The 24,415-nt window shown below is 36.0% G+C and overlaps 1 protein-coding gene across 5 annotated transcripts in view; it reads right to left on the bottom strand.

The window, feature by feature from the left end:
- Nucleotides 1–24,415, bottom strand: part of CACNA2D3 (calcium channel, voltage-dependent, alpha 2/delta subunit 3) — a 476,829-nt gene that overhangs the window by 279,844 nt on the left and 172,570 nt on the right. For all 5 annotated transcript variants that reach the window (XR_001412184.1, XM_014943248.1, XM_014943246.1 and 2 more), the window contains exon 5: nucleotides 21,889–22,051. Coding sequence is in view for 4 of the 5 variants with exons in the window: in XM_014943248.1 (XP_014798734.1) it covers nucleotides 21,889–22,051 (163 nt within the window). In the remaining variant the exon portion in view is untranslated. The remainder of the gene's footprint in view (nucleotides 1–21,888; nucleotides 22,052–24,415) is intronic.

The following is a 24,415-nucleotide window of genomic DNA, read 5'->3' as shown; positions in this document are numbered from 1 at the left end:
ATATCATATGCAATTAAAAGCCTACATTTCTGCCTGTTCAGATCCCATTAATTTAGGGAATGAATTGCATAGGAAATCCATCATAAACTTTAAGATATGAACACAGTGTTTGCCTTTTTTTTTTTTTTTTTTTAATTAAAGGAGGAACTTGAAGCAAAAGTCAAAAGCTTCACTTACTGCCCATCCCAGGAACAAGTGGGAAGATGCTGCTTTAATAGAGGTGTCACAGGAGCCAGGCACGTGGGGCAGTTACACCTATTACTAACGCAGTCTAACAAAACAGATTGCTTACCCAGCAATTGCTAACGTGCCTTTAGCTGAGGAGAAATAAAGCATAAACCCAGTAATCCTGACATATGATCACTCCATAAATTAATGTGACCACCAGGATATTTCTGTATTTTCAGGAAAACATGCTCGTTTCCACATTTTTGCAGGATATAAATTGAATACTGTGAAACCTGAAAAATCAGTAAGAAAACACCACACCACAGAACAGGATGCCAGGGTGTGACTGAGAGTCAGGGCAAACAACATGAGAAACCACTGCTAGAAACAGTTTTCCAAGTTGGAAAGAAGAAAAAGTGCTCAGAACATAGGAATCAACCAAACTGAGTAAATATCCTATATGCACTGTTGTTTCAACACAGAAGAACACTCGTCTTGAATACTGAAAAAAGAGCCAGTTCTGACACATGGCAAAAAGAAATTTCTGCACAGGCTGATGGAACAGAGGCTATCAGCAACCAGGAAATCTAAACCTATGCAAGTGGCAGGGCAGGAAAGTGTCATGACAAACAATACAGGAAGCCAGTGGAACGTACTGCAAATTAGAGGAAAAGAAAGTAAACGTGACTGCTGCTAAATGAAGCCAACTGTGCTGTAAAATATTTAACACACAACATACCAAATGGGATCATTTTAGTAGAACTGTTGTCAAAGTGATATATGAGAAAGGCCAGGCACAGCCTTGGAAATAAAAGTCATCCTTATGGAAATTTCTCAAGGACAGACCTGTTCACAAATCTTTATAAAAGCCATTTAAAACACAAGACCACAAAACCTGTAAACTAACATTTCATGATAAATGTCTAATTCCTGTTGCTGAGGTATTCAGAGAGAGAGACACAAAATTATAAGAACACAGCACTATGCAGCAAGGACCAACAAATAATGCTTTGAACAGGAGGTGTTAAAGACCTCCTAGTGCCTCTTGTGTACAACAAACGGCGTCAGGAAAACCTTTAGAGAGAAATGTTTTAGGCATGTGAAATGCATTTCAGTCTACTGGGCTACAATAAACTAAACCTCTACTGCTACATTCCTGGGAGTGTAAACCTAGTATGAATGTGAAGCATCAGATATGACAGCACATTTATATATTTGCATCAATAGTCATTGTCTCTCATCCTCCAAAAGCAATGGTCCCTTGCTGTTGTAGTGCTTTATAATCTTTGTGTAGCATTTCTTCCTTGCACAATAGGCCATTTGCACAACTTGGGTAGAATGGAAGTTTTACTCAAACAAAAAATAGTTGGAAAAAGCCTCATACATATGAAAATGTTCAGCTGGTTCAAAATCTCTGAAGCTAGTATTAAAAAAAACTGAAAACACTGAGCAGATGCACAAAAGCAGCATTTTGGGGTGAATACATTACAAAATCAGTCATGGATTCTTCAACACTATTTGCTCCTTTAGGAATGTGCCAAATAAAAGCTGCAAGAAAGACACCTAGATAAACAAAGTACAGTGCAAAAATGTCTTTGTAAGTTTTAGCCAAACAATATTTTGAAACAGTTTATATTCTAGCCAAGCATACTAATACTTAACCAGAAGAGCAAGCCTTCTTTTGTCCTCCTCACACAACACAGATCCAAGAAAAATCAAAGGAGGATCTGTGTTATGTAGCAGGATGGAGAGACAAATTATTATGGTATTCTAAAACAGCAGACAAAATGAAGAAAATGTATCTTTAGATAAACTTCTATGATCCTTTGTCAAATGTCAGTCTTCTTTGCTCCATACTAAACAAAAGCTACAATTTTTACATTTGTCATACAATCATTTAATGAATTCAATCTAACGGTTTTCAGAAACCCAGAACTATTACGTCAATTACCACTAAATTTATAGATTAAGAATGCTTTTCAAACATAGTTCATGGAGAAAATAAAGTCTAGAAAAATCCTTAAATAAAGCAAAATAAACTGAAAAATAAAACTCCTCAAGGCGTTCCTAGAATATAAACTCAGTCCATTAAAAATAATCTTGTATTGAATCATGAGATTTGTTTTTCATTAATATATCCCACAAAAAGATACCCTGGGTGCTTTTACTTGTTCGTTATTATAAGCCAGTAACAGAACATACCCTGATTCTCCGATTGCTTTATCTCATTAAAATAATGAAATAAACACAAGTAAGGAAAGTTAGCACTTTAAAGGAGAACAAACAAATTACAGTTAATTTTCATTATTTTAAAAGGTATATTACTATCAGAAAAGAGGGAAACAGCTTGTGCACTAGAGGCTAATGATGCACAAAAGCCTAAAAGAACTCCTCTGCAGAAACAAAGTGGAAATAACTGCTCTCAAATAATTAGGCATATAATACCAAGTTTAGTGTATAATATATATATTTACACACAGACATATGTACAGCTGTAGATGTTAGATGTACAGTAGGTTTTTTGTTTGTCGTTGGTTTGGGTTTTTTGATAGGCTCAGACCTTTCTTCAGGTTACACAGTGATTATATGAAAACAGAAGATAGCACCAAGAAATCCTCAAAACCAATGTTTTTCCAGACTCACAATTCAGGGAACGAAGATAAGGAGGAGGGTACCTTTTATGTTTAAAGTGACTAAATTTCTTTGCACTTGGTGCAATACTAAGGCAACTGCTTTTGGGACAGGACAACAGTGCCCTAATTGACATTTCTTAAACCTGCTTCAGTGGAATTTATTCCTATTGCTGCTGAAAGAAAAAGAATTAATCTTTTTGCAGGCACAAACATTAAATACATAATGTTTGCCTTTGGGCACTAACTTCTGCTCCAGCTAGGAAACTGAGCCACAAGGCAACGTAAAACCACTTCAGTCTCACAAAAAGGAGGGACTATGTTTCAAAATTATTTTTGGAGAAAGTGAATTTTGAACTTTTCTTAAATTTAAAAATTGTATGTCAAAATGGTAATTCATACCATTCCCTTTTTATCCTGCAATATAACATTTATGTAAGAACTTTTCACCATTGAATTACAGACTGACCTTTCAAGCAAGCCACATGTTACCAATACATCTTTAAAAGCCAAATGCAGCTGGATGAGGCAACACTAATTAAACTAGTACAATATGTTTAACTGTCTCCTTACTGGTTCTGCAGTTGTGACTGTCTTGGGAGAGATTCTATAATTTCAGTGCTGACATACTTAAAGTTTCTTTTTCATTCACTGATGCTAATTGTAAACAGGTGAGAATAGAACTTGCTTCACTTAAGGGATGCTTTGGTAAAGTAGGTAATCCCCAGGATAATCAAAAATGAAGCTGAAATAACTCAGACTTCTATTCAGGTAAGCACCCCAAACACAACATGCCTCCAAATCAGAGCTGTTCTCAACAGTATGGACAGTAATAATGCTTGGGTTAAAACCAGTTTAAAAGTCTCAGTTAGCTGTAGATTAAAATATACTCTCTTCAAGTTCAGCAAATTCACTCCGAGTCATTTCAAAGCCATTGCCTTGCTTCTTATTCGTATTCTCAGTCTAGTGATGCTTTTGCGCTTCCTTTAGTTCATTCTTGAAAATTTTGTCTTTGCAGTCCACACTCTCCCCCTACAGTTCAAAGAGTTCACATGCCATTTCTCTCATTCATTCATTCCAATATAACATCCCTCAAATAAAACAGGTGAATTACAGCAAGTGAGGACAAAATTCAGTTTGAACATACAACCTGAGACATTTTCTAGAGTGGCAGTCAGTGGGACCCAACGTGAACTTATGCTTATGAAACTTGAGGCAGCAGACCTCCCTGTGTTCACACTGAGCCCACTTACACATATACCCAGGTAAGTGTGGTGCAGGACCACACAGACATACCGATTCCAGTGCTGGAAGTCACAGAGCTGAACTAGCACTGCAGCAAGCATAAACTAATGAGAGCCTTATAGCAGGATTCATTATCTGCACCTCCACACTCTGCATTACCCTTTTACTGTTCTCAGTCAAGCTCCCCTAGGCACTGTGGATATGCCTTTATACACCCCTGTATGGGTTACTCAGTACCCATACAAGTGGGCAGGAATAACAGCATTAAACAGCTGTTGCTTCCAACCCTTCACAATGGGAACTAAAAACTGTGGCTCCACAGCTTTGAATCAGTCATTAGAGAAGCTAATACTCAGAGATAATAACACAGAAAAAGCAAAGATAAAAGAGAAGACAGAGTCATTTTCTACCATTATAAGCCACTGGTAAATTACTGACACTTTTTTGCCACTAGAAGCAACAAGGAAGAAGGAGAGGCATTATGATTAACAGAAATGTCTCAGGTCAAAAAGCCTCTTAATATTGTACCTGAAACAGTGTGCATTAACAAACCTTCACTGGCTCACATTTGTCAAATGGCAAAGTCCAACCGCAAGTAACTAAGCAACAGCTGCTGAATAAGGAGTGGTAGAGAGTAGGGCTTTTTAGAGGAAAAACTTAATGTTACCGTGTAGCCTGTATCTGACATCTAGTTGCTATGGTGATGTGGATGTATTAGAAACATACAGATTAGATCCACAGCCAGAAACAGACAGACTAGGATACAAGAAAGATAAAGCACAGTATACATCTTGCGTGGCGATGTCAACATTTCCAAAAGGCTTGCTGTTAAAGACAGAGAATTGAAAAAAAAGAAAAAAAAATAAAATCTGTGAAGCTAAAGCCCTTTGCAAGAACAAAGCAGCAGCCTGAGTAGACTCTGGGAATCGGATCTGAGGCAGAATTTGAGCAAAACCAGATGGAACAAGTGGAGAAGTCTGTGTATCTTTGTCCAATAGCCAGTAAGAGTTAAAACAAAGAAATACGGGAAGATAGGAAATTCTCTGCAACCCTGACTAAATCAGTTAAACTAAGAAAGTTCATTTTAAATTAAATAATGACCAAAGTTAGGAAGACAGAGCAAACACCATCCTAGAGATCTTAAAATATGAATACAAACAATTCAGGGGAAGGATTTCAAAATATAAATATAGTGGTCCAGGATGATACGTGGCCATGACTATTTAAATAAGAACTCCAGGATGTTGAATTTTCAGAAGCATAGTCCATAAAATCATATACGACAGTGACAGACAAGATTTTATTTCTTAATTTCACACCTTGCAGGAAAAGGTTTTTACATATCTGCTAGCTGCAGATTATAATCTTTCTGCATCACTTGAGAAATGAATTTTTTTGGTTCTAATATTCTAGAAAATAGGTAATCTCAATTTTGACAGCCACTTGGAAGGCATTGATAGGAAAGTATGACTGAACGATATTCATAGCTCTTTTAAAGTATCAAATTGAAAAAGCCTCACTTAATCAAAAAATGGTTGTGGTTCATCACGTTTCAATATCTTTTAGAGAAGGCTCTATTACATGCAGCAGATTTTTTTTCCTATGCAAGCAAAACTTTTGATTAGAGTCTGCATTTATTGACTTGTAGTGCATAAACTCATCTTTTAACATGCAGTGAAAATCATGCAATGGAAATGCCATTTGACACAGGTGATATTCTTTACCAGTCTCTAAATTGTTCAAGCAAAACTTAAAGATAATTTGTGAAGTCTAAGACCTACCTTTGCAACATTTCCAGCATTCAATGAGTGAACATGGTTAGAAGAAAAGCACAGACTAGACCTGATGTTACTAAAGACAGTTCAGAATTATTCAAAGCTGTACTGCATTCATACTGCTTGTAAATGATTTCTTAAAGTATTAGTGATTATGGAGATCGGAAGGAAGGAAACAACTGCAAGAAAAGAAAGAAAACATCTTGCCACCTTTAAACTAAAAGATGGAAGATTTATACTAGATGGAAGGAAGAAATTTTTTACAGAGAGGTGGTAAATGCCCCACCCCTGGAAACATTCGCACTATGCAGCAAGGACCAACAAATAATGCTTTGAACAGGAGGTGTTAAAGACCTCCTAGTGCCTCTTGTGTACAACAAACGGCGTCAGGAAAACCTTTAGAGAGAAATGTTTTAGGCATGTGAAATGCATTTCAGTCTACTGGGCTACAATAAACTAAACCTCTACTGCTACATTCCTGGGAGTGTAAACCTAGTATGAATGTGAAGCATCAGATATGACAGCACATTTATATATTTGCATCAATAGTCATCGTCTCTCATCCTCCAAAAGCAATGGTCCCTTGCTGTTGTAGTGCTTTATAATCTTTGTGTAGCATTTCTTCCTTGCACAATAGGCCATTTGCACAACTTGGGTAGAATGGAAGTTTTACTCAAACAAAAAATAGTTGGAAAAAGCCTCATACATATGAAAATGTTCAGCTGGTTCAAAATCTCTGAAGCTAGTATTAAAAAAAACTGAAAACACTGAGCAGATGCACAAAAGCAGCATTTTGGGGTGAATACATTACAAAATCAGTCATGGATTCTTCAACACTATTTGCTCCTTTAGGAATGTGCCAAATAAAAGCTGCAAGAAAGACACCTAGATAAACAAAGTACAGTGCAAAAATGTCTTTGTAAGTTTTAGCCAAACAATATTTTGAAACAGTTTATATTCTAGCCAAGCATACTAATACTTAACCAGAAGAGCAAGCCTTCTTTTGTCCTCCTCACACAACACAGATCCAAGAAAAATCAAAGGAGGATCTGTGTTATGTAGCAGGATGGAGAGACAAATTATTATGGTATTCTAAAACAGCAGACAAAATGAAGAAAATGTATCTTTAGATAAACTTCTATGATCCTTTGTCAAATGTCAGTCTTCTTTGCTCCATACTAAACAAAAGCTACAATTTTTACATTTGTCATACAATCATTTAATGAATTCAATCTAACGGTTTTCAGAAACCCAGAACTATTACGTCAATTACCACTAAATTTATAGATTAAGAATGCTTTTCAAACATAGTTCATGGAGAAAATAAAGTCTAGAAAAATCCTTAAATAAAGCAAAATAAACTGAAAAATAAAACTCCTCAAGGCGTTCCTAGAATATAAACTCAGTCCATTAAAAATAATCTTGTATTGAATCATGAGATTTGTTTTTCATTAATATATCCCACAAAAAGATACCCTGGGTGCTTTTACTTGTTCGTTATTATAAGCCAGTAACAGAACATACCCTGATTCTCCGATTGCTTTATCTCATTAAAATAATGAAATAAACACAAGTAAGGAAAGTTAGCACTTTAAAGGAGAACAAACAAATTACAGTTAATTTTCATTATTTTAAAAGGTATATTACTATCAGAAAAGAGGGAAACAGCTTGTGCACTAGAGGCTAATGATGCACAAAAGCCTAAAAGAACTCCTCTGCAGAAACAAAGTGGAAATAACTGCTCTCAAATAATTAGGCATATAATACCAAGTTTAGTGTATAATATATATATTTACACACAGACATATGTACAGCTGTAGATGTTAGATGTACAGTAGGTTTTTTGTTTGTCGTTGGTTTGGGTTTTTTGATAGGCTCAGACCTTTCTTCAGGTTACACAGTGATTATATGAAAACAGAAGATAGCACCAAGAAATCCTCAAAACCAATGTTTTTCCAGACTCACAATTCAGGGAACGAAGATAAGGAGGAGGGTACCTTTTATGTTTAAAGTGACTAAATTTCTTTGCACTTGGTGCAATACTAAGGCAACTGCTTTTGGGACAGGACAACAGTGCCCTAATTGACATTTCTTAAACCTGCTTCAGTGGAATTTATTCCTATTGCTGCTGAAAGAAAAAGAATTAATCTTTTTGCAGGCACAAACATTAAATACATAATGTTTGCCTTTGGGCACTAACTTCTGCTCCAGCTAGGAAACTGAGCCACAAGGCAACGTAAAACCACTTCAGTCTCACAAAAAGGAGGGACTATGTTTCAAAATTATTTTTGGAGAAAGTGAATTTTGAACTTTTCTTAAATTTAAAAATTGTATGTCAAAATGGTAATTCATACCATTCCCTTTTTATCCTGCAATATAACATTTATGTAAGAACTTTTCACCATTGAATTACAGACTGACCTTTCAAGCAAGCCACATGTTACCAATACATCTTTAAAAGCCAAATGCAGCTGGATGAGGCAACACTAATTAAACTAGTACAATATGTTTAACTGTCTCCTTACTGGTTCTGCAGTTGTGACTGTCTTGGGAGAGATTCTATAATTTCAGTGCTGACATACTTAAAGTTTCTTTTTCATTCACTGATGCTAATTGTAAACAGGTGAGAATAGAACTTGCTTCACTTAAGGGATGCTTTGGTAAAGTAGGTAATCCCCAGGATAATCAAAAATGAAGCTGAAATAACTCAGACTTCTATTCAGGTAAGCACCCCAAACACAACATGCCTCCAAATCAGAGCTGTTCTCAACAGTATGGACAGTAATAATGCTTGGGTTAAAACCAGTTTAAAAGTCTCAGTTAGCTGTAGATTAAAATATACTCTCTTCAAGTTCAGCAAATTCACTCCGAGTCATTTCAAAGCCATTGCCTTGCTTCTTATTCGTATTCTCAGTCTAGTGATGCTTTTGCGCTTCCTTTAGTTCATTCTTGAAAATTTTGTCTTTGCAGTCCACACTCTCCCCCTACAGTTCAAAGAGTTCACATGCCATTTCTCTCATTCATTCATTCCAATATAACATCCCTCAAATAAAACAGGTGAATTACAGCAAGTGAGGACAAAATTCAGTTTGAACATACAACCTGAGACATTTTCTAGAGTGGCAGTCAGTGGGACCCAACGTGAACTTATGCTTATGAAACTTGAGGCAGCAGACCTCCCTGTGCTCACACTGAGCCCACTTACACATATACCCAGGTAAGTGTGGTGCAGGACCACACAGACATACCAATTCCAGTGCTGGAAGTCACAGAGCTGAACTAGCACTGCAGCAAGCATAAACTAATGAGAGCCTTATAGCAGGATTCATTATCTGCACCTCCACACTCTGCATTACCCTTTTACTGTTCTCAGTCAAGCTCCCCTAGGCACTGTGGATATGCCTTTATACACCCCTGTATGGGTTACTCAGTACCCATACAAGTGGGCAGGAATAACAGCATTAAACAGCTGTTGCTTCCAACCCTTCACAATGGGAACTAAAAACTGTGGCTCCACAGCTTTGAATCAGTCATTAGAGAAGCTAATACTCAGAGATAATAACACAGAAAAAGCAAAGATAAAAGAGAAGACAGAGTCATTTTCTACCATTATAAGCCACTGGTAAATTACTGACACTTTTTTGCCACTAGAAGCAACAAGGAAGAAGGAGAGGCATTATGATTAACAGAAATGTCTCAGGTCAAAAAGCCTCTTAATATTGTACCTGAAACAGTGTGCATTAACAAACCTTCACTGGCTCACATTTGTCAAATGGCAAAGTCCAACCGCAAGTAACTAAGCAACAGCTGCTGAATAAGGAGTGGTAGAGAGTAGGGCTTTTTAGAGGAAAAACTTAATGTTACCGTGTAGCCTGTATCTGACATCTAGTTGCTATGGTGATGTGGATGTATTAGAAACATACAGATTAGATCCACAGCCAGAAACAGACAGACTAGGATACAAGAAAGATAAAGCACAGTATACATCTTGCGTGGCGATGTCAACATTTCCAAAAGGCTTGCTGTTAAAGACAGAGAATTGAAAAAAAAGAAAAAAAAATAAAATCTGTGAAGCTAAAGCCCTTTGCAAGAACAAAGCAGCAGCCTGAGTAGACTCTGGGAATCGGATCTGAGGCAGAATTTGAGCAAAACCAGATGGAACAAGTGGAGAAGTCTGTGTATCTTTGTCCAATAGCCAGTAAGAGTTAAAACAAAGAAATACGGGAAGATAGGAAATTCTCTGCAACCCTGACTAAATCAGTTAAACTAAGAAAGTTCATTTTAAATTAAATAATGACCAAAGTTAGGAAGACAGAGCAAACACCATCCTAGAGATCTTAAAATATGAATACAAACAATTCAGGGGAAGGATTTCAAAATATAAATATAGTGGTCCAGGATGATACGTGGCCATGACTATTTAAATAAGAACTCCAGGATGTTGAATTTTCAGAAGCATAGTCCATAAAATCATATACGACAGTGACAGACAAGATTTTATTTCTTAATTTCACACCTTGCAGGAAAAGGTTTTTACATATCTGCTAGCTGCAGATTATAATCTTTCTGCATCACTTGAGAAATGAATTTTTTTGGTTCTAATATTCTAGAAAATAGGTAATCTCAATTTTGACAGCCACTTGGAAGGCATTGATAGGAAAGTATGACTGAACGATATTCATAGCTCTTTTTAAGTATCAAATTGAAAAAGCCTCACTTAATCAAAAAATGGTTGTGGTTCATCACGTTTCAATATCTTTTAGAGAAGGCTCTATTACATGCAGCAGATTTTTTTTCCTATGCAAGCAAAACTTTTGATTAGAGTCTGCATTTATTGACTTGTAGTGCATAAACTCATCTTTTAACATGCAGTGAAAATCATGCAATGGAAATGCCATTTGACACAGGTGATATTCTTTACCAGTCTCTAAATTGTTCAAGCAAAACTTAAAGATAATTTGTGAAGTCTAAGACCTACCTTTGCAACATTTCCAGCATTCAATGAGTGAACATGGTTAGAAGAAAAGCACAGACTAGACCTGATGTTACTAAAGACAGTTCAGAATTATTCAAAGCTGTACTGCATTCATACTGCTTGTAAATGATTTCTTAAAGTATTAGTGATTATGGAGATCGGAAGGAAGGAAACAACTGCAAGAAAAGAAAGAAAACATCTTGCCACAGGACTAGGGGTAATGGTTTTAAACTAAAAGAGGGTAGATTTAGGCTAGAAATAAGGAAGAAATTTTTTACAATGAGGGTGGTCAAACACTGGAAACCGGTTGCCCAGAGAGGTGGTAAATGCCCCACCCCTGGAAACATTCGCGGTCAGGCTGGGCAGGGCTCTGAGCAACCTGATCTGGTCGAAGATGACCCTGCTCATTGCTCATCGACTAGATGACCTTTAAAGGTCCCTTCCAACCCAAACCATTCTATGATCTACAACCCAGAAAATAATATGACAGCACACTAATAATTGATTGCCAACTTTGCATAGTAATAATCATTATAACCATAACACAAAGCTTTTAAGCAAAGGTTTAAGCCACATGATAAAACCTGTACTTTCAACAGCAGAAAATGGTAGGTGAGAAGTGAGACAAAGAGAAGCACAGAATACAGTACACATGTGCTACAAATAATGATGTCACGAGCAAAGCTGTAAGAGCAAGAGATAAAAAAAAAAAAAAAAAAAAAGACCAAATCAAATATACTAAGTCATGGAAGAATACTAAATATCAACTGTACACATGTAAAGCAATTGAATTGTGAAAATAATGAGAGCAATGATAAAAATTGAATGGAAGTCCATCGGAAAATATAGGATATTTATAGTCATCTTGTCCCTGAAGTGAGTGAAGTCCAAATACACTTAAAGACCTGCAAGATACTTTAAAATAATTTCTTTTATAAATCCATATTTACTCAGAGCAATCAGTGTTGCAGAATCCAAACAGTTGCTAATACTTGAATGTGTTTCAAATCCAGTGGCATGGAATTAGTCTCAGTGTGGCATTACTTTAAGGAAAAATTAATTTAGACTATCATTAATGAAGATAACTTTATCTTTTTACTTATTATTGAACTTTTAATTGTATTTTACATTCCTGAACTTTTTTTTTTTTTTTTTTAATATGGTGATGACACAGCTTGAGACTCTCAGCAACATATTGTGTGCCTTATGTTTGTTAGTTGAGTTGACATAAACCATATCTCCTGTTGACAGAAATGCTTGAAAATATTCATGGACTTCAGCATCCATCACAGAAAAACTCTGCAGTTATGGAAAGCACTGATAAAATCCCTTCCTGTACTTCAAAAACACCAGAACAGCAGCTATACCACAGTATGAGGATGGAAAGAACAGACGGAAGACAGTCAGACAGACTTCTCCAAGTTAAAATTTACGTTATTGCTTTTATTTTTCAAAGCAACAGATTAACTCTTGGACTGTATAATACTAATACCAGGTTTTATTTTCTATCTTGGTTCTTCTGCTCTGTCAGTAAAGACAGCAACATCTTGCACTAAGCCCACTACTTCATTCTCCAAATCTACCTGGACAGATATCTGATAATCTGCCCTCCAATATCCTTTTTGTTTGGATTTTGGTTTGGTTTGGGTTTTTTTGAGGGTTGGGGTTTTTTTAGTTTGGTTTGTGGTTGGTTTTTTTTAACACAAAGGATTTAACAAAAAGGATTTGGAGAAATTAATTTTTCACCTGACTTTGCCTACACTATTCTCCAACTTCCTTAAAAAAGATCTTCCCCATAATATACCTCTATTTCCTAATATAACAATGATGTAAAAACGTAGAAGTAATTTACTTTACAGGCATCTGCCAATTTATGATAGCAGAGATTTTGTAAGTTAACCAGTGTCTGGGCTGCTGATGGGTATTTGCCAAAGACCAGCCAATCTGATAGCAAGAAAAAAAATCCTTCTTAGTGCCAAAACAGCAACAAGAAGAATGCAAGTATCACAGTCTAATGTCAGGGGTAGGAAAGAGGGAACTGTTATTAAAGAGAGATTTTTAGAAGTCAGTTATGGTTATTTGATTTAAACCATATTGTTCACCTGCTCCCCTTCTCAAATGCATTATAGTAGGGAACGAAGACTTAAGTCAATTGCAAAAGTCACAAAAACATGACCGTGACCCCAAAATATATTTCCAAATCATGTGGCAGTACCATGAAATATAACTTGCTTGGTGCAACAAAGGATTGGAAAATTCAGTCTTTTATACTTGTAGACGTTATGAAACATCAAGCAAAGTTGTAGGAAAATGCTAAGAGATATGTATCCATTATAAATAATGTCAACATTAAAAAGAAATCAATGTAAGCATTATGCTAAAAGTTCAAGTAACTTCCTTAAATTAAAACGTACTCATATAAGGAAAAGTTGAAATATGGTTCACTAGTATAAGCCCCATTCTCCATTATACATGAAAGCTGGAGAGTAACTTTCCAGACCCAATGCGTTTTAGGAATTTTATGCTTTATTTTGACATTTCATTATTAAAATCAGTAATCGATTCTAACATATTTTCTTCTTCCTGCACAGAGCATACTTCCTCCCTGAAACAGAGTCCATTGCCATTTAGATGGGGCAGTTATTGATATCAAGTTTCTAAAAAAGGAAAATGCATTTGAACAACTCTCTGCACGTGCACAAATGTTGGTTGGTATTTTAATGCAGTTTGATCAACAAGTAAGAAAGTAGGAAGGTGCTTCAAAGTGCCTTCCTCAATCAGAAAGCCATTTATGGAAGGTAGTTATTATTGTAGACTTTACTATATGTAGTCAAGTTAATATGCTCCTTTTGTGCATTACCCACTACATCCTGCTTTTCCACATACCAATCAACATTTCACCTTGGGCATTTCAAAGACAGTAATCAGTTCCTTTCACAGAGTCCAAAGAATTCTTCCAAGCTAAGAGCAGACATTTCCCTATTTAAACTAATTTGAACAGACATCAATGTAAATCAAACTAGGAAGAAAAATTTCCAAAACTGAGTCTGTTCAGAACAGTCCTATTCATTTGTACCAGTATGGTGCTTCTGTTTGTAGGCACCTAGAACGACTGGCATTTAAGTATTTACGCAATATTCACCCCAGGACTTTACTAGGAGTAAAGCACAAAAAGCCCAAGCTAAAAGATGTAGAGTCAGTTCCACAGAACTTTGAAGTATAAGCTCCAGTCTCCCCACACAGAGCACAGTAGTTCAGCAAACATTAAAATTTAAGACCATGAAAAATCAATGGAACATAACTGCTCATGGGGAGGCAGCACGCACTTGGTGCTGTGCTGAACAGCCACATCTAAAACTCTTCAATTGTTGCAGAGTTTGAAGCGAGAAACAGTGCCTCAGGCTATACAATGGAATCCTGCTGAAAACAAACGATGAGAAAAGAAGCAAGCACTAAAATACTGGGCATACAAAAATATCATGTCTCTCAAAAGATCTATGCCATACGCTGTAAACATGGAAGACAGTGCAGAGCTGCAATCTGGCTATCTCTGGATGGAAAGACCTTGTGCTGCACGTTAATTAATTAAAATTCTTCTGATCTAGGACTTGACAACTTAGTTGCAAAACCATGGTCACAAAACTACCTTGCATCCATAATATTTCCATGCAATACTCCAATGAATCATGCTTATATGTCAACAACCTTTGGGGTAAGAAGCACCATGTAACATAGATGTGCCTGTATGACTTTTCCTCTGATATTCAGTAGGGATGAAAACAAAAATACATTTAAAATAATTAAGAGTATTTAGAATTTGAAAAATCTATTGCTTATCTCATAGTAAGTTTGGACCCTTTCCTCAATGACGTTTAATAAATACAAAAAACTCAATGGATAACTAAATCTTGCAAAGCTGTAGAATGCGTCTAATTCCACTGTCAGCTGTGTTAACAGAATGAAGGTTTATCCTCTAGGAAATATTCCTCCATTATAAAACTCAGTAAGTAAAACAGGATTATAGATACAGTAAACTAGAAATGACAACAAAGGAAAAATCTCTCATTAGTTTAAATCAACTTGTGTAAGCCTACTTCCTTTCTATTGCCAAGAGAAATTATTTCTCTCTCTCTTCTTTTTCAAAAGGAAAAATCAGACATTTTGCTCAAGCTGCCTCTGTACTGATCCCAGTAAAGAGATTATCCTCTTTCCCCAATCTACCTCTATTGGCACACGTCCACCTCCTCCACCATCTCTCAGAGACTACTGTCCAGAGCTAGCAGATAAGATTCACACGCAGTCAGTCACCCCCATCCTAGTTCTGTCAAAATTATTCTCTTTTCAAACACTCTGCTAGGAGAAAATGCTGATCTGATTCCTTTTACCAAACCAGCTTCAGGAAGAGCTTACAGAAGAGTTTATGACAGCTGGTTTGAATGGGACAGGAACACCCAACAAGCACAAGTGGCAGAGAGCAGTAGTTTCTTATCCCTCAATAACCTGCAGCTGGCATCATACCTCCAGTTGCACCCTGAGGCACTTCACAACTTCTTTATAAGTAATTTCCAAAATAGGGTACACAAAGCCTTGTCATAATCATAAACACAAAGGAGATAAAGCAAGAACTAGCTCATACAGAAAACAGAGAATGAAATTCAGGATTGAAAATAGGAGAAAGTGGTTCTCAGTAAGCAGGGAAAAAATTAATGCAAAAAAGAATACAATGTGAGTTGTCAAAGTGTTGGTGCAGGCCTAAATGGGAACAAATTAAACGGTCGCTGTAAGGACAAAACTGTGCAAGTTCACCTAAGAGTTAATACAAAACTAGTCCTGAATAACCATGTTAATTCTTTGTATTTTCTTGGGAAAACAAAGAATGGAAATGGAGGTAGCAGACAACTAGGAAAGTAAAACTGACCTCATTCTAAAAGGTGTTTTTATTTTTTAAGAACAGTTAGAAAGTTTTCTTTGTGTATGCAATATTTTAGTCCAGACCAAATCTGGAGGCAGAGCTACAGTGAAGCTTTTATGAGACATAAGGTTTATAGAAATAATTAATATTTTTATGCTTGAAAAAAACCTCTCAGGCACAGAAGTCTCTTTAGATCTAAATTTCTTACAGTGAAAGAATGATTACACTGAGCACATTTACTCTAGAGACTGAGTAAAGACAAGAGGTGTTTTTCCATACAGCTGTTGATTAGCGGTTTAGTTTTGTTACTCTATTTCTACAGTAAAAGCCTGCATGACTTCACTTTATGTTGTATTCATTCGTATCTAGAGGTCAGAGTGGCATTGTTTACACACACAAAACCCAAAATTATTAAAGGCAATCAAATTACAAAGTTATTTACCTAAGAATCTCACTATCTACCCTTGATTCCCAAGCAGAGGCTGCAGACACTGAGCTCCTTAAAATCCGAAATTCTAACAACTTAATTTTTGGTAACAAAAAAGAGGTAGTTAAACAAAAGACTTGACACTTTTGAGAAAACATATAGTGCATCAACTGTCCTTTCAAATCTCTATGCATTCTTACACTTTACAGTCATTCTGGAAATGTACTGCACGTTCAAGTCCCAAAAATATTCAAGAAACACTGGAGTAATTCCAGAAATGGAAAAGGATCTTAAAGTCTACCAAATGAGCAGGTGTCTGCTGTGATGTATCTAAGTAGCGGCCTGTTTGCATTCCTAGGGATGGAAGGGGCAACTGCAGTCTAATACTGATTTTGCAAGAATCGTGTCATTGACTTCAAGAATCCAACCCTCCAGTTTGCACCAGTACTTGATAAAGGAGGATTTAGTGCCAGTTAAATTAGTTAGTCAATTATGTTAGTTAGCGAATTGGTCTAACTCTTTTTAATTAATAAGTACACTTGGAGAGAGTAAAATCTGCAAAATACGAATGTCCACAATTCTGAGGACCTAGGGGGAAAACAGAAAGGTACAATAGAAAGACAGTTTAAAAGGCAAGAGGAAGTGCTTGCATCTAGAAGTTTCTGAAGTATTGAAAAGAAGAGAACCTGGGCTTTTCCCCTTTCTACAAACTACAAATGTAAAGTTTACCTTATTGTATAAACAAAGACTGACTGCAAAAGCTCAAAACCAGGAGTTGTTTTCAGTTGATATTGAGATAATGTATTTATCAACATCCTCTTGAATTTCCTAGATTTTGTGCAATGCTAACATAAACAGATGAGATCCTGCTGTGTGTCACTTCTGGTACTGTACTACGCTACACTTCACTTTTCAACAGGCCCCATATTTTAGAAATACCTGAGTGTCACCAAGACACATTCACCCTCACCCTTTGGTTTTCATCTACATGTCTCTGAAATCCACATTTAGCCAAGTATTCATAAGCCTCTTCCAAGAACTTGAAAGAACACTGAGTGTAAACTCAATAGCAGAAAACATGTCATTACTGTCCACGGCCATAGGGAAATATGAGGTGACACAGACTTAGAAAAATAAAACTGAAATAGGTTCTTCAGCTCAGATACAGCATGTACTTTGGACAAAGAATGTAGGATTTTAAGAAGCTAGGACTACTACCCACATTCCCATACTAACAAAAGGTAAAATGCCACTCTATATTTCTTTTACTTTTATATGCTGTCAATATCTGCAAGACCAGATTTCAGTGTTCCGAAACCTTCTTTTATCATCTCCTCCTGGACATAAATCCATTATAGAATCCTACATTTTCCCAGTGGCAATCCTATTGCCAGAAATCATGTTCTCCATGGATGGCTGCCAGAAAGCCTAGTCCACATTTCAACTGCCTACTTTTTAATTATATGTCACATTCCTAGGTTCTTCTAAATATACTACTAGCATCTTAGAAAGTAATAAAGCAATTGTTGAAACTATCTAAACTTTAAATAATTAATCATTTTTTCATTATTATTAATCTCTTCCACAATAGCTGATTAAAACATACCATTTGATATACAGAAAGGTATATCTGAGTAACATCAGGTATGCCTATGGAAGTAAATATGCAAGATATGTCTGAGACAGTAGTGTGTTCAAATCACTTACATTCTAAAATAATGAGAGAGAGATAAAAAATCTGAGATATGGTGCTGATACATAACACATGTAAATAAAATATTAAACAAACAAACAAACAAAAAAACCCCAAAACAACAACAAAAAATAAACCCCCAAAAACCAGCAGCAGAATTAGACATACTTGTTATACATACTTGTTCTCATATCTGGACTTCTGCCTTGGTACTGTATTGTCCAAACTGGATTCAGATTGATTTTGCACTTTCCAAAAAAAGAAGCTTGCTTCCTTCCTTTTTCATCTATGAATATACCTACATTATGCAGCTGATTAATTCAATAAGAACCCTTTTCTCTACTTTCTGTCAGAAATCTGTACACGGTTGATAATTGCCAGTTACCAAATTTGTGGATGGAAGAAAGAGCTACTGCTTGCTAAGACAGTTATCACAGAACTTCTTACTTAATCTTAATTATTTATTCATTGTTTAAAAGGAGACTGCCTGGCAAATCCTGTGGCTATAGGCAATGAATACACTTTGTGCTTAAAGAGAAGAAACAGAATGCACTGACAGATTTAGAATCCCGATGTGTGCTTAAACATTTCAAAAGCAAATCATTATCTCAAGCAGTCATTTTCAGGAAAAATGAAGAGAGCCAATTCTGTCACAATGTTCTGCAGTTTAAATGAACCGCCAGCCTTGCTGGGAAACAGCCTAGAGAGGTCTCTCTGTATTGTCAGACAGATAAGCACACTTATCTGTAAAGCACAAACACCCCACTGTTTTTTTCTGAATTCCTTCAGTATATTAACATTACAGGAATGCTGAAATAAAGTTCCATAGGCTTTACGTGCCAAATATCAGTAATTTTTCTGTTTTTAACCTTAATTGATGGGCACTGTAAGATATGGAGAAACTGGAGGACGAGGGTGTGCAGAAGGAGTAAATGAAAATATAAGAGCACATCAATAACCAAGCCAGCTCTTTATATTTTACAATTATGATCAAGAGTACTGTAAATGCAAAACTATTCAAACTAAGTAAACTATTACTAAATTCAGTAATTTATTTTGCCTTCTATGTTTATAGTAGGTGCATGCAATCTGTACTCAAAGATGGCACTAGAGTTAAACGTATGCTTACAAATTTGGTTGGCAGCCTTTTTATTGGTTCTTATTTTCTTTTTCAAAATGTTCCATGTTAGATTTTAATATCATAGTCTTGATATTTATAATATTTCAGCTTTCTTAATTTCATCATAAATGTTAGGAAATTTGCTTTTGCTTTTTATTTTCAGATTTTAAACTTGATATTTTCCTCAGAATGGGAATTATTTAATCTTGTTGTTAAGCTTTTCCATTTTAGCTTTTCTATGCAAAGGCTGAAAGAGCCAGAAGACATATAAAGAACAGTAATGTATTTATGTACCATTATTTTTAAGCCAATCTCATTTAGAGCCTCGTTAGGGACTGTGAACATTCACTTCAGCCATTCTACAGCTGGGAGGGATCACTACGATCGTGCAAGCTGACTAGGACGTTTTTTTCCCAGACTAATTCTAGACTATGTATTACTTCAAAAACAAACAAAAAAAGAATCTGGTCTTGATTAAGGGCTTGTAGGGATGGACACAGAACAACATCCTTCAAATAGACCACTGTCTATCTACATTTAAAAAAAAAAGAAAAAACCCAACAAAAAAACCAACCAGGTCCCAACTGAGGGGACATTTGTGCAATTTACAAAATAATGAAACCCAATTTCAGCCACTGGGTCTTTTTAAACCTTTGGCAACTACATTAGAGAGGCTGGTATTAGTAATTAATCAGAGATTACTAGAGATCAACTAATTTATTCTTTAATCATCCCCTGAATAAGCTAAACAGACTGAGCTCCTGGAGTCTTTCACCATAAGGCACATTTTTCAACCTTTTGATAAGTCCTGTTACTCTTCTCTGAACCCACTGCAAATTATCAATATATCTACAACTAAAAAGCCCAAAATCAAGGATAAACCTTATTAATCAGCTTACAAATAAAAAAGTTCATTTTTCTATGCTGACTTGGGAGTCCTGTGTTTAAATATTCAATGATCACACTTGTCTGTTTTCAGCTGCGAGTTCAGGCTGTGGTTTTGCCTAGTAATTCAATAAAATAAAACATAACCTAGAAATGAACAACAGGCATTTTCTAGAGAAATGGTGTTGTGCGACACTTCATTGTAAACCTATCAATATCTACTGCCTGTACCCTCAGGCTAGGATTTAATAAACTTGTTATCACCCCTCTTCTGCATTACTGAACTGAAGAAATGCGCAGCAAAAAATGTAAGTATACAGGCCTCTTCTTGGTAAGAGTAACATTTCCAGACATTGTCAGTCTCCAAGCCAAGACTATCATGTCCGTGTGTAAGGAAAATGTCAGCAACATACCAGATTTCAGCAGTTGGAATACATTTAAATGATAAAAAAACGTTTTTCTGCAGCTGCATAAAGTGATGATTTTGGCTGGTTTGAATTAGACAAAGTGGAAACAGGAATCATCACAGAGCTCTATCCTCCCCATCTCCACAGGCAGTCCCTGTATTAGAGGCCAAAACAAATGCAACAAGCCCTTTGACTTCGGCCTTTAGCTGTAATTAATCAGCATATAAAAATGTATTCTATACATAGCAGTACTATGTATCACGTAACTGAAGGTCCTCTAGTTTTACTGCTCTCGCTAACTAAACTCTTCAGCTTAGTTTGCTTCTCCAGAAAAACATGAGTGCCTGACCTCTACATCCCTTTGTGACCATATTTTTTTTCCCCCTTCTTTCTCCTCCTTAGCAATTCTGGAATGAATGAATGGACAGGCTCAGTTGAATAAATATTAGCAGTTGCACAGAAAAAATATCTTGGTAGCTTTAGACGCTTTAAGCATTTTCCAAATCTTTTCAAAATATCCCATACTAACCATTTCATAACCTTTCAAATACTCTCTAGGAAGCTTTGCTATTTTGTAATCCCTAATTTAAGACATTACTGTACGATTTTTGGCTTCTCAAGATTCTTAAGTCTGAATCATAACTTCGAAGAGAAGCTGTCATATCAGTTGCTTCTTTTACCAGCCCAACCTATCCGAATTAATTCTCCTTCCATTTGTGATTACACAATATCCTTGCATGAATTACCACAAATGCTAGCCTGGAATGCATTACAAGGAAAGGATTTAATGTATTTTTAGCTGTCTTTTAGTATAGTTAAAACAAGGAAGAGGAACCAGATAATGAGATTAGGCAGCTCTCTACAGACCAATGACAAATACACTGTAGATATTGTTGGGAAACTTTGGCGCTTCCCTTTTAATTTTTCTTTTATTACTGGTTTGAGACAAATAGATAGGTGCTGCATAAGCACAGTAAAATTAGAAAATTCTGATGCCTGTTTAAGGAGAAGTGGCAAAAGGAGAAGGTGTAAGCATGTACCTGAGTTCAGTTTGCATTCCCAGTTTTCAGACCCAAATCCATCATTCTTAATAGCTAATGTAGCCACTTGTTTGTGCCGTGTGCTACCCAGCATCTATGACAAATAGCCAGGGGAGTAGAAATTTTGATGTGGCTTATTCCTCCTAAATACTATCTGAAAACTCACAGCAGCTGTGTATGCAGTCACATAGAGCTAGAATTATTCTCAGAAGCTTGAAAGCATAAAATTTCCTCTCCCATCTACCCTGTATCTTTCCCTTATAGCTCTCAGCAAAGATAGAACGTAACTTTTAAGTGATCATGTAAGATCTGTTTGGAGATTCCAGAAAATAATTCATAAGAATAAATATATTGTGCCGTATTCTACAGCAGAATTCAGGCAATTCCAATATGCAAACCATTGATCGTATTAAATTGCTAAACTGACACAGAACAAAAGATATTACAAAACTGTCATACTTTCAGCATTCTTCCACTGAAATTTCAGTTTAATTGCAAACTGGAAAACACACACAATATGTAGTTAATCAACAGCTTCATTTTAAAAGCACGGAAGTTCCTAATTTATGTTCGCCTAGCGGAATGATGAAATAAAACAGCTCTTTTCTTACCCTTATTGTACATATTGGTTGGTACTTGGACATCACTCAGACTGATGTTCACAGGCAAGTTATTGAAGTGGTCGTTTGGCACCAGAATGAACTCCTTCCCCAGCTCCAGATAGTTTCCATCTTCATCTCGTTCGTTTATGAGCACAGCATTGAAGTATTCATACTGCAACAGAAACCCAACATTCAGTATTCAGAATTCACGTTCAGCATAAAAATATGAGATTTGAATATTTTTACATATCTATCAATCCATTGATTAACATTTACATGTATCTCCATATAGAATAGAAGAACAAGATATTTTTATCGTCTCTTAGATTCCCTCTATACTCCTATGTACAGGTACGTTTCTGAAACCACATTTATCAATACATCTCAAGAAAACTCCGTGTTACCTCAGATCTCTGGCTGCCCTGAAAATGTTAAGGGCAGCCCAGCAAACAACCTGAACATATAAAACATACGTGCTATTTTTAATACAAAGCTCTCTAGATTTAAATCATCCCCTGGATAATTATTTAATGATGATCTCTCCGTTTAGCCTATTTCCATCAGTTCCAGAACTGCTATCAGTACTGAACTTAGGCCTTGACAAACTAAAAGAGTTTTTACTTCATAGGAATATTAATTAAAACTGTTGTTGCTTACCTGATGTGTACTGTCATTTCCTAAAGAAAAATATTTGCTTTATGCTGAATTTTACAAATGCACATCATAGTAGGTTTTGTAAAATTATACATACTTTAATATGGACATGTAAACTCGGCAGCAACTTATTTTGAACAAGAAATTATTCTCTGCCTGTTACAGACTCCTGAAGAGGATTTGGCCTATTTTGTACAGAACTATAACCAGATAAGCAAAAGCAATTTAGATAAAATTATTGATTTCCTTATGACCTAGTTTAACCAGAAATTCTATCAAGCTCTGAAGGTAACAAACAGTGAAGACTACTTTTTAACCTCTTAAATAACCTTAATCCTTGGCAAGTTTGTGGCATGTTTCTTATTTGAAAGAGACCAAAGTTTAGTGTCTTTGAAGAATCTTGTTAGTTTAAATCTAAGTCTCTGCCCTAACTATCCATTTGAGAGTAAATCAATATAAATAATATTTAGAATAAGTTTAGGTATCCATAGATCATCTGTATCTGTACTACCTGTACAAGGATAAATACATTACACCATTTACAAAGCTGAAACAGACCAGCAAGTACAATAACTTAGCAGGCTTTTCACAGGCACTGTTTCTCAGTGTAATTCGTTCTACTAAACAAGACTTAGTTAAAATCTTACAAGCTATATACTTCCATTACAAGGCTTGGTAATTTAACTGGTATCTCAAATGGAGGCTTACTTGGGAAGCAACTTTCCACATCCTGCTCTTTTAGCTTTCAGTTTTTCAAAATGGCCAACCTGTAGTTTGGATTTTAAATGAAAGTAAAATAAGTCGCTGTATATTGACTAGATTTTGAGCACTTTCTGTGTATGACAGAAATATTCAGACAGGCTCTGTGTTCCACATAATCTTTTTTGTATGTAATTAATGGTAAGACACATCAGTATTTGAAAATCAATTTAACAGAAATTAATCCAACCTGATTACACATTTGATCCTAAAGTTATTTTACATTAATTGGTTTATACTGAGATGAACCAAATAATCTGCTGCATGCATCATGTGATTATATTCAGCTACTGAATTCTAAAGTTATGGGGAAGAAACACAGTAGCTTTTTTTTTTCCTCCAGGAGCCACAGGTAAAGAAAAAAGTAGAGAAATAATTTCTCTAAAGCTGTAGTTTCATTAATTGATTAGTTCTAAAAGTTGTTAGAATTATCCAACACACCCATAGATGCTACCCTTCTCTATACTATTTGGGGACATCACCATTATACATTTGATTCTTCTCTTACCAAAAACAAAAGGATGAAGAAACATGATCGTTTCCAAGAAACACCAGTTCTCATTCTGTTTGGGAGAAACCTTCTCCATCTCTGCTTATTATCCAGGTTTATCACGGAACATTAACTGCACTGCATGCCTGCCGCCCACATGTGACAGCAGCTATTTCAGTTTACCCTTTCTGCAAAAGCCAGAGACAGTTGGCAGAAGACTTGAAAGCCCAACTCGCGTTTCCCATTTTAGTAAGAAATAGAATATTCCTTCCAACATTAAGCCATGCACTAATGACTGTTGTAAAATGCAATCCTACTCCAATTCGAGGCAAAGAAGAAGTAAGCTATGTAGCTTTTCCATGATAGATTAGATAGTATCTCAGTCAGGAAGAAAGGCTGATATTCCATCCCCTGGGAGTACAGTGATAAATAAGATTCTATATTTCACGCTTCTTTCTTGCCAGACACCTCTCTCTCCATGCCCCCTGGACAGCTGAGTTCCAGCAGGCTGAGGACAATTGTTTCATCTTTTTTCCAAACCACTTGCTTTATTGTCCTTAAAGACATGGGTTTGTTTTTCTTTTTCTCTGTTGAGCAGGACATCACCTCCACAACTGCTACAGCTACAGATGA

This window comes from Calidris pugnax, unplaced genomic scaffold (genome assembly GCF_001431845.1).
Source record: "Calidris pugnax isolate Ruff unplaced genomic scaffold, ASM143184v1 scaffold128, whole genome shotgun sequence".
NCBI classification, from domain to species: domain Eukaryota; kingdom Metazoa; phylum Chordata; class Aves; order Charadriiformes; family Scolopacidae; genus Calidris; species Calidris pugnax.
The sequence above is the reverse complement of the archived record's forward strand: the minus strand, read 5'-3'. Positions and strand labels throughout refer to the sequence as shown.